The following is an 18,003-nucleotide window of genomic DNA, read 5'->3' as shown; positions in this document are numbered from 1 at the left end:
CTGAAGTTTGTTTTATTTGGCTGTGGGTGTAATGGAGGCTGCCAATGTGGCTGGATCACCACTTGGCAGTTGAACATCTGGATAGTATCTCCTTCCCGATTCAAATGGCACCACGAAACCAGAAATGTGACTCTCCAAAGCTTATTGCCTTTTGTGATAGTCATATAATGCAGTCCAGCTGTTAGGAGAGACAAAGAGAAAAGAAGAGGTTCTGCATGAAAAGCACCAGGTATCTGTCAATGCCCTCCCTCTCTCGAATCCCCAGACCCAGGGAGGACTTTAGGGGTGCCACATATGTCCTTTGCTTCTTCCGTAGTTCAAGGCAGGTGTTCAGCAGGTGCAGCTTGAACTCTGACCTAGAGAAGCAGCAATGGGAGAAGCTGCTTCTGTTGATTTTCTGCCAGTCAGATGGGCACACAGCTTCTGTCAAGAGAAAAAGATAGCAACTCGGCTGACTCCCAGTCCTCCTGTTCCTCTGCTAACTCCTTATGCGTTTGGAGTTATTCCCTCACTAACTCCTTTTAATGATTTTTAAAAAAAATATTATTATATTTATATAAAGGGATTTGAACCCTAGTTTCCCAAGTCCTAGTTTAGGACAATCACCATTATACCACACGGCCTCTCTGCTGTCATTCAGCAGCAACTAGACCTGTACAGTGGTACCTCGGGTTAAGTACTTAATTCGTTCCGGAGGTCTGTTCTTAACCAGAAACTGTTCTTAACCTGAGGTACCACTTTAGCTAATGGGGCCTCCTGCTGCTGCCGCGCCACCGGAGCACAATTTCTGTTCTCATCCTGAAGCAAAGTTCTTAACCTGAAGCACTATTTCTGGGTTAGTGGAGTCTGTAACCTGAAGCGTATGTAACCTGAAGTGTATGTAACCTGAGGTACCACTGTATTCCCTCACTAACTCCTTTTAATGTTTTTTTTAATGATTATTATATTTATATAAAGGGATTTGAACCCTAGTTTCCCATGTCTTAGTTTAGCACAGTTGCCATTATACCACACGACCTCTGTGCTGTTTGTCATTCAGCAGCAACTAGACCTGTAAATAAACCACAATTTTAGACCTGCAATTGTATTTCAAATCACACTCCCCAAAAGCCCACTCCCAAGGGCTGGTTCTTAACATATGTTCATTCAGAAGCAATTCTAATTCAGCAGAGCTCCCACTTCTTCCACTACCAGAAATCGCTCTTTCATTCTTCCCCCCCCCCTGAATAGTGCAACTGTTATTTTTTAATACTTCTTTTTTAAAGGACAAATTGATCTTAAAAGGTCCTATAGGCAGAGTACAAAAAATGACAAGAGCTGATTCGGTAACGTTGTGGCCACAGTGAAGGAAATATCTAGTTAAAGAGTCAGTTAAGGGAGAAGCTGACGATGCTTTATAAGGGCCTTTGCCAACCTAGTGCTCTCCAGATGTTTTGGACTACATTTCCCATCAGCCCCATGCAAGCAGGCACGGAGCGAAGCAGGGCCAGTGTGGGGACTGGCTTTTGGAGAGTGCTGTCTGTGGGATAACATATAACCAACATGCTTAACTCTAATTAATGCATGAAGGGGTTAAAACCATAGAGTAAGCTGTCCTGCCAGGTTTAGTTCACCTCGGGAGAGACTAGGCAAACATGTCTGTATTCCCTCTGTCTACCTGAGAATCTCAACGTGTGAGTTGGTCTAACAGCCTATATTTCCACACTTCACCTCGCGGTACATTTAGTGATTTCAAATCTCTGCTGGGGTTCCCTCACCAAAGAGTGCTTGCCCCAAATCTGGATCTTAGCATCCAGGAATTCTCCTGTTTAATACTTACATTTTGTCTATTGCACCTACACTCTCGGGGCTAGGTAGAAAGGTTTGAAAGATCACCTCCAACCCTTGGGCCACTCCTGTCCAGTGCAATGCTTTTGGCAGTTGTGCTATCTTATTTCCCTGTCCAAATGGTGATTCAGTTCCAAAGAAAACAGCTAGTTTGGGAGCAGGCCTAGCAGATGATGTCCCTTTCCTGTCCCATTGGGATCCATTCTTCTCACTGAGAACCACCGAGTCCTAGTTCTTGGCTGCAACCTAATCTAATAGGGAAGAACAGAACTGTCCATTCTTCTTCTTTCTCATTTCCCCCCAGTCTTAAATTAAGTTCTCCACATTTTTGCAGTGATTTGTGAATGATTATTGAATCCATGAAGCAATTTGGTGCATTTTTCTCCTAATACGCGTGTTATGTAATAAGATTAGCTGCAGTTCTCACTCAGGGCCACCAGTATGCAAATGAAGGATCGAGAACTGTCGCTCTCTGATTGGTTAGCTAGTTGGGAGTTGTTACTGTTACAAGTTAAAGGTAAAGGGACCCCTGGCCATTAGGTCCAGTTGTGGCCGACTCTGGGGTTGCGGCGCCCATCTCGCATTATTGGCCGAGGGAGCCGGCGTACAGCTTCTGGGTCATGTGCCAGCATGACTAAGCCGCTTCTGGCGAACCAGAGCAGCGCACGGAAACGCCGTTTACCTTCCCGCCGGAGCGGTACCTATTATCTACTTGCACTTTGATGTGCTTTTGAACTGCTAGGTTGGCAGGAGCAGGGACTGAGCAACGGGAGCTCACCCTGTCGTGGGGATTCGAACCGCTGACCTTCTGATCGGCAAGTCCTAGGCTCTGTGGTTTAACCCACAGTGCCACCCACGTCCCTACTGTTACAAGTTACTTAGTATTATATAAAGCAGAAAGCTAGGCTGCACTGTGTCTGACTCCAGGAGCAATTCTAACTGCTGTAATAAAGAGCTATGAATCTAACAGAGCTGTGTCCTTCGTCCATCTTCCCCACTATTTAACAATGCGCATGTTTGTGTGCAGTTTTTACATTATATAGAGTTCCCCCTAATAAAATGTATTTTTGAATGTTTTGCATGTATCCTTTCCCCATACACTTTCCTCTAATACAGTGGTACCTCTGGTTAATAATAATAATAATTTATTATTTATACCCCACCCATCTGGCTGGGTTTCCCCAGCCACTCTGGGCGGCTTCCAACAAAACACTAAAATACAATAACCTATTAAACATTAAAAGCTTCCCTAAACAGGGCTGCCTTCAGATGTCTTCTAAAAGTTTGCTAGTTATTTTTCTCTTTGACATCTGATGGGAGGTCGTTCCACAGGGCGGGTGCCACTACCGAGAAGGCCCTCTGCCTGGTTCCCTGTAACTTGGCTTCTCGTAGCAAGGGAACCGCCAGAAGGCCCTCGGCACTGGACCTCAGTGTCCGGGCAGAACGATGGAGTTAAGAACTTAATTCATTCTGGAGGTCCGTTCTTAACCTGAAACTGTTCTTAACCTGAGGTACCACTTTAGCTAAGGGGGCCTCCCGCTGCCGCCGTGCTGTCACTGCATGATTTCTGTTCTCATCCTGAGGTAAAGTTCTTAACCTGAGGTACTATTTCCGGGTTAGCGGAGTCTGTAACCTGAAGCATTTGTAACCTGAGGTACCACTGTAATACATGCATTTCTGCCAACATTTTTTGTTTGGAGAACTGCGTTGCAAAATTCAGGCATGTATGGATCCTGACGGGTAGCTGTCTTTCAGTTTTGTGTGCATTGTTTCGGAAAGCGTGAATTTAAAGGAAAGCCTTTAAATGCAAACCGAGCTGGGTTCGTCCCCTATCCCTACAGTTACAGGAAGTGAACATTGCCCCAAACATTGGAGTTGCTGCTGCTACTGCGTGTTATACCTGTTGTAGGTTTATGAGGCGGAAGCAGGGCGGGGTCGTCTGTAGTCTACAGTAAAAGTGTTTGTGTTCCCGTTTTCATCGCTGATCAGGAATTCTGCATAAGGAGAACAGCAGTTCGACCTACAAAAGAAGACACAAGGCCGATAAACCAAAGATGAGAGGAAGGGAAGCTCTGATGGGCGTGTGATTCAGAGGTCATGGTCTCACGATATGCAAAAAAACCCCCCACCCTATATACAACAATGGGGAAATATTGTTAACATTAGTTGAAAAGAAAGCAAGCATTGTTGGCAGTGACATCCCGAAGGCCTTTAGGGAGGTATTCTTATATGCAACGGTCGCAGCTCGGACTTTGGTGGCAAAGGGGCGGAAGGAACAAGAAGCCCCGACAATAGCGGACTGGCATTACAAGCTACAAGAATTTGCTGAAATGGCGCAGTTGACAAATACCCTGAGAGGCCATTCAAAACAAAAATTTATGGAAAAGTGGGATAGATATAAAACATGTTCAAAAATACAGTAAAGGTTCGCTATCTATGCTAGCATTTGATTGACGTTGGAGTGAGACTGAGTAGAGAAATAAGACTAAGAGCACATATTGATATAGGAATGTATTAGATAAAATGTAATGAAATATACAATAATAAGAGTACATTCATTTGTAAAAAAGGAATATACAACAGGATAGTCAGGAAGTCTAGTGTTTTGGTATGTATATGATTTTGGGGGGAAATTGTTTTTGTTTTTTCTCTTTGTTCTTTTTTGTGTTTCATTTTCTTTCTAGGTATATAAAATTTGTATATAATTTTTGTATACATGTTGGAAATTATATTATAGTAAGTCTTGTAATGAAATATGACAATGTTTACCGATGTAATATAAGAATGTTAACAAATAAATAAAATGCAAATTCGAAAAAAGAAGAAGAAATCAAGCAGAGGTAAACAGGAATCAGCCTCCGCTGTGGGGCTCCATGATCAGTGGTCATTTTCTGCACCATGCCGTCAGATTTCTAGAAACCGGATATACATACTGATAGTGACACATGACTTCCTTGCTGCCGTCAGTCCCCTGTGGGCTGCAGGATAGTCCTGAAGGATTTGCACTGATTTGGACGGTGACAGCGCTGTGATTATCCATTGCAGAGAACCTCATTTTCCAAATGTGACGAGAGCAGGTAGGCTTGTGCTGGAATTTGCCTACACAAGGCATGTAAAGGTCTAGAAGCGCGTAGTTTGGTGGGATCTCATCTGTTTTCTGTTTGGATGGAGCACAGGTTGGTTAGGAAGAACCAAGAGTAGCCATCTGTAAAGACCACTTTCTGCTAGGACTCGGGTAGCCAACACGGTGCTCTCCAGACATTTTGGACTACAATACACACAACTCCTGACTATTGGCCACGCTGATGGAGGCTGATGAGAATTATAGTTTGGAGGGCACCACGTTGGCAACCCTTGAATGGCAGATGGATCAATCAGTCTATAGCTTGTCTATGTCAGTTTCACATGTGTTCATAAGTCCCATTTTCACTTTAATGTGTGTGTCTTTTCAAAAAACAATCTGCATGTAAATTTGTATTTAAACATTATTTAAATACATTAATATATATATGTTTATATATGCATGTGTGTGTGTGTGTGTATGTTTAAATACAAATTTGCATGCAGATTTTTATTAAAAACACACACGGATTAAAAAGGGCTGATTGCCGAAGAATTGATGTTTTTGAATTATGGTGCTGGAGGAGACTCTTGAGAGTCCCATGGACTGCAAGGAGATCAAACCTATCCATTCTGAAGGAAATCAGCCCTGAGTGCTCACTGGAAGGACAGATCCTGAAGCTGAGGCTCCAATACTTTGGCCACCTCATGAGAAGAGAAGACTCCCTGGAAAAGACCCTGATGTTGGGAAAGATGGAGGGCACAAGGAGAAGGGGACAACAGAGGACAAGATGGTTGGACAGTTTTCTTGAAGCTACCAGCGTGAGTTTGACCAAACTGCGGGAGGCAGTGGAAGACAGGAGTGCCTGACGTGCTCTGGTCCATGGGGTCACGAAGAGTCGGACATGGCTAAATGACTAAACAACAACATTTCTCAAACTGGGAGGCATTTAGGAATGTAAGAGAATTCTCACAATAATAGAAACAGGAGCGGAAACTGCAGGTGTTCACTTATTTGTCACATAATTTCACCACAGCAGACTGAGAGACAAATACAGTGGTGCCTCGCAAGACGAAAAGAATCCGTTCCGCGATTCTCTTCGTCTAGCGGTTTTTTCGTCTTGCGAAGCAAGCCCATTGACAGCTTAGCGGATTAGCGCTACAGCGGTCTAGCGGCTTTCAGCGATCAGCTGTTAAGCGGCTTATCAGCGGAACAGCTGATAAGCGGCTTAGCGGCTTAGGAAAAGGGGGGGGAAAGCGAAAAAAACCCACGGGGACTCGCAAGATTTTTTCGTCTTGCGAAGCAACCCCATAGGGAAATTTGTTTTGCGAAGCGCCTCCAAAACGGAAAACCCTTTCGTCTAGCGGGTTTTCCGTCTTGCGAGGTGTTCGTCTTGCGGGCCACCACTGTAACATAATTTGGGGCAGTGGAAGATGAATTGCAGTGAGGGGATGGGACACCAGGGCAGAACAGAAAATCATCCCTTTTACATTTTTAGACAGCAGGCAATTCTTCACTGACTATCACGTATTAGTGAATAATCAACGTGGAGTGAGAACTCACCGTATCATTTTCAGAAATGACAGTGATGGGCAGTCTCAGGTAGTTTTGAGTTGCTGAGCTTTTAGCTGTGAACGTTGCAGTGCTGAAAGAACATTAGGTAATGATGAACAGAGTGCATTTTTGGGGGGGGGGTAAGGGGTGGCGCTGTGGGTTAAACTACAGAGCCTAGGACTTGCTGATCAGAAGGTCGGCAGTTCGAATCCCCGTGACGGGGTGAGCTCCCGTTGCTTGGTCCCTGCTCCTGCCAACCTAGCAGTTCGAAAGCACGTCAAAGTGCAAGTAGATAAATAGGTACGACTCCGGTGGGAAGGTAAACAGCATTTCCGTGCGCTGCTCTGGTTCGCCAGAAGCAGCTTAGTCATGCTGGCCTCATGACCCAGAAGCTGTACGCCGGCTCCCTCAGCCAATAAAGCGAGATGAACACTGCTACCCCAGAGTCGGTCATGACTGGACCTAATGGTCAGGGGTCCCTTTACCTTTACCTTAAGGAGTGTAGATGAGAAAGGGTAGTTCAGCATAGCTATCAACAACCTGGCAACCTCCAGGTATTTTGGACTATAACTCTCCATGCTGGCTGTGGCAAATGGAGGTTGCAGCCACAAACATCTGGAGGGCCTTTCCTTGCCAAGGGAATCCATAAGTCTTGGCACCAGCTCCCCCCCCCCTTAGCCAGGTAAGAGCCATTGCTCATCAGCAGAGCATTCACTCTGCATGGGCGAAACCTGCGGTCCCATCCCTGGCATCTCCTGGCAGGGCTGGGAATATTTCCTGCCTGAAACCCAGGAGAGCCACCGTGGGTCAGGGCAGCCAGTATTGACCTGGACTGGCCATTGGCCTGACGCTGTATGAGGCAGCTTCCTATGGCCCTAAAGTGCATCGAGGGAAAAGCTGCGTCTCAGCAATAGAGCAGTTGCTTTGCATTCAGAAGGTCCCAGGCTCAATCATCTTCAGGTTGGGCTGGAAAAGAAACCTTGGAGATCTGCTGCCAGCCAGTGTAGCAATACTGAACTGGATGGACTGATGGTCTGATTTGGGATACAGCTGTCGGACTTGCGTTCGACTGAGCGACTCTTCCGGTTGAGTCCTGCGATGTGATTAATGACCTGAGCCTTTGATGAGGATCTAAGCACGTTCCCCCATTACACAGAGTATCCAGCACGCAGGGAAGGACGAGAAATATGAGCTACATCGCTATGCTTTATTTCTAGCTACGCAGACAGAAAAGAAATATACATGCTCTCTCTGTGAAAGCAGAGAGCAACTGGAAAACAAAGGAACAGGAAACCAGGAACATCACATCCATCTCCTGTCTTCCGTGAGACTTCCAACAGCCTGGAATCTCTGGTATGCAAAACAGAGTCTTGTGACTCCAAGCACTGCACAGTGGCACAAACAGAAACCAACAACAGCAACCTGTAACCTGTTTGTGCCCATCTGTCAGGGAATATCTGAAGGGGACGAGATTGAAGAGGAACGGTGGCAGGGCCGGATTTAGGTTTGATGAGGCCCTAAGCTAATGAAGGTAATGGGGCCCTTTATATGTCCAGCTGTCCTTTGTCAACAACAAAGTGTCACTGTTTTTTGTGTTGAATATATGCTATATGGTAATTTATGGACCTAACAGGTATCTAAAGCCATTTACTCATGTTGCCATGCAACCGGTCCATGCAGAATGTAGGCACCCTATATACAGAAATGAGCAAACCAGTGATATTTTAGGGAGCAGGCCAGCAGGCGGGGCCCATTCCTTACGTCATCGTAGCCTACACAACACAAAACAGTGTTGCTGTATGTAGGTTTTGTTTTTGTTTTTTATCTTATATTTTGTAAATGTACATCCAGTTTTTTTCTTTAATTTTTTGGGGGCCCCCAAGAGAGTGGGGCCCTAAGCTATAGCTTGTTTAGCTTATACGTAAATCCGGTACTGAATGGTGGAGACCACCCCCCTTCTCCTGAAGCTTCCAGAGAAGAGGAAGGCAGTACAGTGGAACCTTGGTTCTTGAACTTAATCCGTTCTGGGAGTCCGTTTGACTCCTGAAACCATTCAAAAACCAAGGCGCGGCTTCTGATTGGCTGCAAGAGCTTCCTGCACTCAAGTGGAAGCCACACCGGACATTCGACTTCCGAAAAACGTTCGCAAACCAGAACACTTACTTCCAGGTTTGTGGCATTCGGGAGCTGATTTGTTTGACAACTAAGCCGTTCGAGAACCAAGGTAGCACCGTATTGAATAACAGCAGTGGTTTGAGGAAGGTCACAGCTCAGAAACAGGCAAACAGAAGAGTTGGGAGGTGTTGGGAGAAGGGGGGAGGGAAAGACAGAGACAGAGCAGCCAGCTGACACATTATTATTGGAGAGTGTTTCTGACCCCCCTTCTCCCAGAACACGGCATTCATTGAGAGGGCAAGAGCAAAGAAGTCACAGTCAATTAGCCCCTGTCAGCCACCGTAAGGGAAAGTGCTGTTGCTAGGCATAGCTGTCAGCTTGTCCCTTTTCTTGTGAGGAATCCTATTCGGAATAAGGGAATTTCCCTTAAAAAAAGGGAAATGTTGACAGCTATGTTGCTAGGTAGGAAGGGGGAAGGAATTCTGAGCAACGCCATTATTGGGAGACAGACTGCATTCCTTTGTCTCTCGCTGTGATCACTGAATAAACTCATTTGTAAGGACTCTTTCTTGTTTTTCTCTGCTTCTTGCTGCTACCGGGGAGGGATAGAATTCCCTGAAGACTGACACCATCAAAGTTGGTCTGTCTTGAGCAGGGGTCAGCAAACTTTTTCAGCAGGGGGCCGGTCCACTGTCCCTCAGACCTTGTGGGGGGCCGGACTATATTTTTTTTGGGGAAATGAACGAATTCCTATGCCCCACAAAAAACCCAGAGATGCATTTTAAATAAAAGGACACATTCTACTCATGTAAAAACACGCTGATTCCTGGGATGTCCGTGCGCCGGATTTAGAAGGTGATTGGGCCGGATCCAGCCCCCGGGCCTTAGTTTGCCTACCCCTGGTCTTGAGACTACTGCTTCCTGCCCACAGACCTCCCAAATGTTGGCTCCTTGTCCATGGTCCCACTTCAACCTGCCTCTCCTGTTCCAGAGAGCAACGCTGTCCTACCTGGAAGTAAAGCTGCTGTTCTTCAAAGGCGCCGTGAAGGTTGCCCTGAGGACGACACTCTCTCCTGAATTTAGGAAACTTTCCGTCGGTGTAAAGCTCTCCAGGAAACCAAAGTCATCCCAGACTTTAAAGGAGAAGGCGGCAGCTGTCCCTTCGTTCACCACCATGACAGAAACCTCCAGGCTTTCGCCAGGTGCCATTGTGCCTGGATAGATAGGAGAATATGGGCAGGTACTGGCAGCTGGGCCTCGGCCCAGTATACTTGAAGGAGCGTCTCTACCCCATCGTTCAGCCCTGGAGGAAGCATTTTTTCTTTTTCTTTTAAATTTAAATTATTTTATTGGTTTTCACATATTACTTTACAATACAGATATACCAAAGCCAACAGCATTTCCTCCCCACCCCCCCATACATTTACATTTCTATTTCCTCAATCCATCATATTATTCTTTTCTCCTTCCTCCCAAACCATTCTGTAGCTATGTGAGGGGGAGAATAGGGGGCACCTAGCAACTCTCGGCACCCTGAAGGAGCATCTCCACCCCTATCGTTCAGCCCGCACACTGAGGTCCAACTCTGAGGGCCTTCTGGCGGTTCCCTCCCTGCGAGAAGTGAGGTCACAGGGAACCAGACAGAGGGCCTTCTCGGTAGTGGCGCCCACCCTGTGGAACGTCCTTCCATCAGAAGCCAAGGAAATAAACAACTATCTGACTTTTAGAAGACATCTGAAGACAGCCCTGTTCAGGGAAGTTTTTAATGTGTGACATTTTAATCTTTGTTGGAAGATTTTTAATCTTTGTTGGAAGCCGCCCAGAGTGGCTGGGGAAACCCAGGCCGATGAGCGGGGTACAAATAATAAATTATTATTCTTATTATTATCATCACCACCACCATCATCATCATCTCACCGTTGGAGGCGGCTGCTACTGGTCATGAGAGCTAATGCTTTGCCTCCATTGTTGGAGACAGTCTGCCTTTGAATACCATACTCACTGTTTTGGTCCGGCACGGGTAGAATCTGCACGGACTCCGTGTTGATGGGGTAGCTGCTGACTCGCGAAAAGGGCAGATTCTCTGGAGACAGGCCTTCCACACTCAGCAGCGTGGTCTGGAAGGTAGAGGAGAGAGAATTATTGTTAAAGATATTTTAAAGCAGGGCAGGAGAACCTGTGGCCCTCCAGAAGTCATTGGCCTACAGCTCCCCTCATACCCGACCATTTCTTTTCCTAGTAGTATCATATATATTGGACGCAGGTGGTGCTGTGGTCTAAACCACAGAGCCTCTTGGGCTTGCCAATCAGAAGGTCGGCGGTTCGAATCCCCGCGACGGGGTGAGCTCCTGTTGTTCTGTCCCAGCTCCTGCCAACCTAGCAGTTCGAAAGCACGTCAAAGTGCAAGTAGATAAATAGGTACCACTCTGGCGGGAAGGTAAACGGTGTTTCTGTGCGCTGCTCTGGTTCGCCAGAAGTGGCTTAGTCATGCTGGCCACATGACCCGGAAAAATTGTCTGCGGACAAACACCGGCTCCCTCAGCCAGTAAAGCGAGATGAGCGTCACAACCCCAGAGTCGTTCATGACTGGACATAACGGTCAGGGGTCCCTTTACCTTTTTATCATATATATGTATGTGTGTGTATAGGACCCCTGAATGGTTAAGTCCAGTCAAAGGCGACTATGAGGTTGAGGCGCTCATCTTGCTTTCAGGCTAAGGGAGCCGGCCTTAGTCTACAGACAGCTTTCTGGGTCATGTGACTAGCATGACTAAACCGCTACTGAGACACTGTGACGGAAACTAGAGCGCATGGAAATGCCGTTTACCTTCCTGCCGCAGCGGTACCTATTTATCTACTTGCACTGGCGTGCTTTCGAACTGCTAGGTTGGCAGGAGCTGGGACAGAGCAACAGGAGTTCACCCCGTCGCGGGAATTTGAACCTCCAACCTTCTGATCGGCAAGCCCAAGAGGCTCAGCGGTTTAGACCACAGCGCCACCCGTGTCCTGACATTTGTCTCCGGGTTAGTCCAGGAAGGTCTTGGTAGTAACATAGTAGGAGTACTGGAAAGCTGCATTTGGTTCTGCACCTGAGGTCCTGCCCTTGCCCAATGGTAGAGCCGGCCCTGCAACTGGCACCAGTCTTTAGCAAATGACATGAGGAAAGGGTACTTACCGGAGTGTGCAAGAAAACAGGGGCAATAGCCAGGACATTGCCAAGGGCATCAGAGGTCTGGTTCAAAGTGATGGAGTCTAGGGGGTTCCCCAATCCAGAAATAGGGATCAGGCGCTGGACCCGGGCACCTTTAGCCCCACCCACCAGCCTCAGCGAGACAGTATAGTTGGAGCCTGGAACAAAGATGCAGGAACTCAGAAGAACATCCTTGGAAATCCCCACCTATCACTTCAGTATCTCCACTGAGCTCATCCAGACCAAGGGTCACTGGGAGATATTTGGACTATATGGAGCTTGCCAAACTGACTGGGAGACTCCGAGACCAGACAGAAGAGACGGTGGAAGAAGATTGGAAGAAGTTTAAAGAATATTTGAAAAAATATGTTAATATTTAAATCTTAGAATAGCTTTGGAAGTGGACATAGGCTGTAGGGTTAGAAGTAGAAGAGAATAGTATTATTTGTCAGTGATAAAACGTGAAGATTTTTATGGTAAAACTAAGTGATAAAAAATGGTTAAAAATTATGATATATGAAACTGCTAAAGATGAGGTAAAATGAAAATCAGATAGGGGGACTTGGGGAAGCTCACCTAACAATGTTTAGAAAAAATAAGGATAAGCCAAGAATTTGTTTGCATTGTTTGTTTTTCTGTTTGTATTGTTTATTTTTGTTATAAAATGAATTTTTTTTTCAGGGGGGAAAAGTATCACTGGGAGATAGCACCTCCGATGGGTGCTCCAGCAAGAACATCATGGCAAAAGGAGACACCAACCTGCCCCCCATCCCCATCCTTTTAAGCCTGCAAACAGGGAACCTGCATAACTGATGGAGAGGGGATGAGCAGGTTAAACTACAGCTCAGTGTAATGCAGATGAACACCCAAAAATGAGCGCATGGGACATGGCAAACATGCTGCAAATGACAGGTGTGGGAGTGTCCTTAACAGGCATGCCAGCTTCCCCCCCCCCAAAGTTCTTAAGGACGGGGCTGGGCCCCCTCAATATCGAGCAGTAACGTTGCGCATGTCGGGATTCAAGCGAGCAGAGCCTCCAGCTCTTAGGAATTTGTCCACCCTCCAGGTGCCCGGCTTGAATCCTTATGTTTACCTCCCCTGCCAGCGTCTGCCGGCAAGATCAAGGGAGGTCTCTTTGGCGATCCTTTTCAACGTGAAAAGAACACACCACTCCTCCCCCAGGGAGGGGGAATGAGACAGACAGAAATATATCTACATGTCTTTATTTCTGTCTTTCAGCAGTACAGAGAAAACATGTCTGCACACTCTGCTTCCCCACTGCAGAGAGAGAATAAACTCCACCCATGTACTTCCAGTACAGGGTCATGTGCTGCTCTGAGGTAACATCCGGCTCTCAGAGCACTTTACAAACTGTCTCTGGTTCCCACGGTATAATCCAATAACACCCACATCCTGTTTACCATTCCAGCCACCTGGTGCTTGCTTCTGCATTGCTCCTTTTTCGTAACATCCTCCCCCAAAAGAATCAATGCGTGTTGCAGCAAGCAAAGCATGATCCAGAGAAGAAAACAAACAGTTGTTATACACATAACACTCCCCTGTTGTTTCAGTTCCACCCTTGGAACTCCCTGCCACTGGTTTCCCCAGTGTACCTCTCTGGTTGTCTGGTTTCCAAGGAATGAGTGCATCTGCATTACCTTGGCTAGCAACTCTCTGTTGTGTCTTTGTCTCTGACTTAGACACAGCTCCAACCTGTCCTCGGTTGTTTACAACAGCAACACATGCAACAGCTAAGTTAGCAAACTCTTTTGAGTACCTCTTGGGTGGTTGACCCTTTGTAACTCTCGCAGACCTACGTATGAGGTGCTGATCCTCTCTGCTCACTGGTCCAGTCTCAGGACTCTTTGGAGAACTAGTTCCAATGGTAAACAGTGGTTCATCCTTCAGTTGTGAAGGCCTATCTATTGTGTGAGACTTCCTCTCAATGACTGTGACAACTGAGCTCTCCGAGCTATCTGTGTCATCACTTTCCGTTCCACTGTAATCTGTGAAATCATCATCATCTGAATCGTCCTCAGTGGGAAATGTGTGTTCTATCACTCTCTCCTGTTCAGGAGCACTCTCTAGAAATTTTGTGAGAATCACCTGACCAGATTCAGACAAAATTACTCTGTAGAGACCCTTTTCATACCCCACAAAAATGCCTCTGGCATTCTTTACTCCACCTGGAGCTTCTGTTCTCACATGAGACCCAAAAACCTTGAAATGGGCAACAGAAGGTTTTCTGTGGAACAGTTTCTCAAAAGGAGAACTTCCCAACTCTTTTGAAACCTTTCTCACTTTCGTATAACAGAACGACATTAGAGACTCGGCCCAGTACTCATGTGGCAGATGTGAACTTAGCAATTGCGCTTCCATCCCCTTTTGCAATTCTTTGTTCACCCGTACACAGACACCCCTGTTCCACGCTTCCGCTGAAACAGAAATCTTGTGTCTGATCCCCTTCTTCTGCAGGAACCTTTGGAAATCCTGTAAAAGAAAAATCTGCTTCTCATCTGTGAATAGACAATCAATGTTAGCATCATGCATACTCTTAACTTTGTCACAAAACTCCTGAAACCTCTCCAAGGCTTCCTGTGGCTTTCTCAACACATAAACCCAGACATAGTTAGAGAAATGATCCACACACACAAGATAATATCTTGCATTGCCTCTAGATGGTTCTAGAGGACCAATCACATCAGCATACACCCGCTGAAATGCCCTGTTGACTCTGGTCTTCTTCTTGCTCACACCTGCAAGAGAAACTAGGTTAGACACAGATGAATTACATTCCATGTAATCACTTTGTGCAAAAGTCAACAAATATAGTCCATCCTTCTGTTTGGCAGAAAGATATAACTCTCCATCTTTGTAGATCTCGCAGCTCTCAGCATCGTAGGACAGTTTCAGTCCTCTCTTTGCAATCTGCGAAACACTCAGCAGATTGAACTTCAATTCAGGAACCAAGTAAACATTGTTTATTGTCAAGTCCAGACTCTTAAGATAAACAGTCCCCACGCCGGCAGCTTCCAGCTCCTGACCGTTGGCCTGTTTCACAGCGAAGCTTTGCTTCTTAAACGATGAAAAGAGCCCTCTGTGTGGGGACATATGAACCGTGCAGCCCGTGTCAATTATAAACGCGTTCCCAACATCTGGCGTGGTTCCCTTCGCCATCAAAGCCTTTGCAGGTTCCACCATAGGCTTGGTACGACCTTTGCCTGACGCCTCAGGCTTTGCTGAGCGGCCCTTCGCTCCTTTTGGCTGACGTGGCTTCTTACAGTTCCGCTGAAGATGCCCAGCCTTTCCGCAACTGTAACACTGCACAGCATTCAAAGCTACAGCATCCTTTCCAGTAGCCTTGTCGGTGGGGGAAATAGAACTCCGTTCCTCCCTCCCCCTGTCCTTTACTTCCAGTGCAGCATGCCGGCTGTGTTCATCTAGAACCACAGCACTCAGGGGCACTCCCCCCTTCTTGGCATCCATGCTGAATCCAAGGGTCAGCTTTACAGTCAATCTCAAGCCAGCTTTCACTTTCCAAGCCAGTAAACTCCAAAAGTTCTCTTCTGTTTCACTGGCAGGCAAACCTTGGGCTGTTTTTTTTTTCAAAACCCTTGCACAGCTGCGCAGATACATTTTCGATTTCCCAGGCTCTTTTTAGCCATTCTTTAACTGGCAGACGTTGCCTAGCAACCTGCTCAGGACGGGATTCCTTATCTCACCACAGGAATTCCTGGTATGTAAGCTTGCTCTTTCAGAGCTTGTTTTTTTAAACGCAGCTCTTTCTTGTGAACCAGAGAATTAAACCTTTCTGCGTTCACTTTTCTCTCTAGCCCAAAATGCAGCATACCTTATCCGGGTGCCGTTGCCTTGAAACACACTCCTCTCGGTGTCCAGCTGTCTGTTTCAGCTTCTGGCTGCAGGCAGACGCTTTTCTTTATCTCCTTAGGTGCAGAGGATGGCAACGATTCATCGACCTCTCACCTCTCATGCAGATTCTCATAGATCAGATAACCATCGGTCTGCTACCAGTTGTCGGGATTCAAGCGAGCAGAGCCTCCAGCTCTTAGGAATTTGTCCACCCTCCAGGTGCCCGGCTTGAATCCTTATGTTTACCTCCCCTGCCAGCGTCTGCCGGCAAGATCAAGGGAGGTCTCTTTGGCGATCCTTTTCAACGTGAAAAGAACACACCACTCCTCCCCCAGGGAGGGGGAATGAGACAGACAGAAATATATCTACATGTCTTTATTTCTGTCTTTCAGCAGTACAGAGAAAACATGTCTGCACACTCTGCTTCCCCACTGCAGAGAGAGAATAAACTCCACCCATGTACTTCCAGTACAGGGTCATGTGCTGCTCTGAGGTAACATCCGGCTCTCAGAGCACTTTACAAACTGTCTCTGGTTCCCACGGTATAATCCAATAACACCCACATCCTGTTTACCATTCCAGCCACCTGGTGCTTGCTTCTGCATTGCTCCTTTTTCGTAACAGCGCATACTTAGGGTTGCCATATTATTTCAACTTTGGGCCAATGTTGTTGAGCTTGTTTTGCAAAATCTCCCCCCCCCTCCCAAAAAAATGAAGTTTTTGAGGAAAATCGGGGGGGGGGGAATAAACACTTTAGACATGGGTTGCCATTGGAGTTGCCACATTATTGCCATATTCCAAAAGGTGAAAATCCAGACACAAAAGTTGTTGAGCTTTCATTGGCCAAAGTTGTTCAGTTTTTGAGCTATTTTTAATGAAAACCGCCAGAATCTACACTATTGATCTGAGCTGCCATACGTCCGGATTTCCCTGGACATTTCAGCAATTTCCACCCGGACGCTGTTTACGAGGGCTGAATCCTGGACGTACGGCAGCCCTACGCATGCTACATTGGCATATTGCGTGACGTCGGCCCCCCTCAAGAGCGGAGGAAGCCAGAGCCTCTGGCCCTTAGTATCTGTACAGCTCTTTAGGTGCTTTGTAAGCCTTAAACAGGGATGCGGGTGGCGCTGTGGGTTAAATCACAGAGCCTAGGACTTGCCGATCAGAAGGTCGGCGGTTCGAATCCCCGCGACGGGGTGAGCTCCCATTGCTCGGTCCCTGCTCCTGCCAACTTAGCAGTTCGAGAGAACGTAAAAGTGCAAGTAGATAAACAGGTACTGCTCTGGCAGGAAGGTAAACGGTGTTTCCGTGCGCTGCTCTGGTTCGCCAGAAGCGGCTTAGTCATGCTGGCCACATGACCCGGAAGCTGTACGCCGGCTCCCTTGGCCAATAAAGGCAAGATGGGCACCACAACCCCAGAGTTGGCCACGACTGGACAAAGTGTAAAGGGTCAGGGGTCCCTTTACCCTTTTTAAGCCTTAAACAACAACATCAGATACTCCTGCCCTCAGTATGGCTGCTTCAAATCCCCCCAAATTTACCTTTCACAGGTTTTCCCTGGACCGGAAGCACGTACTCTTTCTGCTTCTGCATAATCTGGTAGGATATGTCTAGCAAGCTCTTGCCTCCGATTTCCACCTCGTAGGAGCCACTGGGAGAGACAGTCACGGTCCACATGCCCCGCTCAGGGATGGGGGATACCTTCACAATCTTGTGGCTGGCTGTGTTGATCACTGTGTGAGTGGATGGCGAGACACCTGCCACAGGATGACACAAAGACAGACAAGGTTGCAGGAGGGGCAGAGCAGGGATGGGGAATGTCAGGCCCGGTGGACAAATGCAGTCCTCCTTGTCTGTCCCTCTCCACGGTCAATAACCTCTCTTACTGCCCCTGCTTCACACCCTCAATAAATGCAAGTTCTCCAAGCCCTGTTGAAGACTATGTACCGTATTTTTCGCTCTATAAGACGCACCAGACCACAAGATGCACCTAGTTTTTGGAGGAGGAAAACAAGAAAAAAAATATTCCGAATCTCAGAAGCCAGAACAGCAAGAGGGATCGCAGCGCAGTGAAAGCAGCAATCCTTCTTGCTGTTCTGGCTTCTGGGATAGCTGTGCAGCCTGCATTCGCTCCATAAGACGCACACACATTTCCCCTTACTTTTTAGGAGGGAAAAAGTGAGTCTTATAGAGCAAAAAATACAGTATATTTGGCTGGGAAGTATGCACATTCTCCATGAAGGCTGGTGAATGTGCACCACAGCTGGTTGTTATGCTCAACATACCTTCCCCTTAACGTACATTTGTTGTATTATGCTTTGGGGGGGTCCCCCCATGAAATCGGGAAAGTATTAATTAGTTAATAATAAAATAATAAAAATTA

At 46.8% G+C, this 18,003-nt stretch overlaps 1 protein-coding gene across 1 annotated transcript in view; it reads right to left on the bottom strand.

The window, feature by feature from the left end:
• Positions 1-18,003, bottom strand: part of LOC128408986 (von Willebrand factor A domain-containing protein 7-like) — a 30,969-nt gene continuing 12,966 nt past the window's right edge. The window contains exons 11-18 of the mRNA XM_053379107.1: positions 17,162-17,377; positions 11,733-11,905; positions 10,560-10,674; positions 9,567-9,771; positions 6,452-6,533; positions 4,761-4,984; positions 3,728-3,847; positions 1-178 (exon numbers count right to left, since the gene is read on the bottom strand). Coding sequence (XP_053235082.1) covers positions 3,739-3,847; positions 4,761-4,984; positions 6,452-6,533; positions 9,567-9,771; positions 10,560-10,674; positions 11,733-11,905; positions 17,162-17,377 — 1,124 coding nt within the window. The 3' untranslated portion in view covers positions 1-178; positions 3,728-3,738. The remainder of the gene's footprint in view (positions 179-3,727; positions 3,848-4,760; positions 4,985-6,451; positions 6,534-9,566; positions 9,772-10,559; positions 10,675-11,732; positions 11,906-17,161; positions 17,378-18,003) is intronic.

This window comes from Podarcis raffonei, chromosome 2 (genome assembly GCF_027172205.1).
Source record: "Podarcis raffonei isolate rPodRaf1 chromosome 2, rPodRaf1.pri, whole genome shotgun sequence".
Lineage (NCBI taxonomy): Eukaryota > Metazoa > Chordata > Lepidosauria > Squamata > Lacertidae > Podarcis > Podarcis raffonei.
Note: the sequence above shows the minus strand (reverse complement) of the source record. Positions and strands in the feature narration are given on the sequence as shown.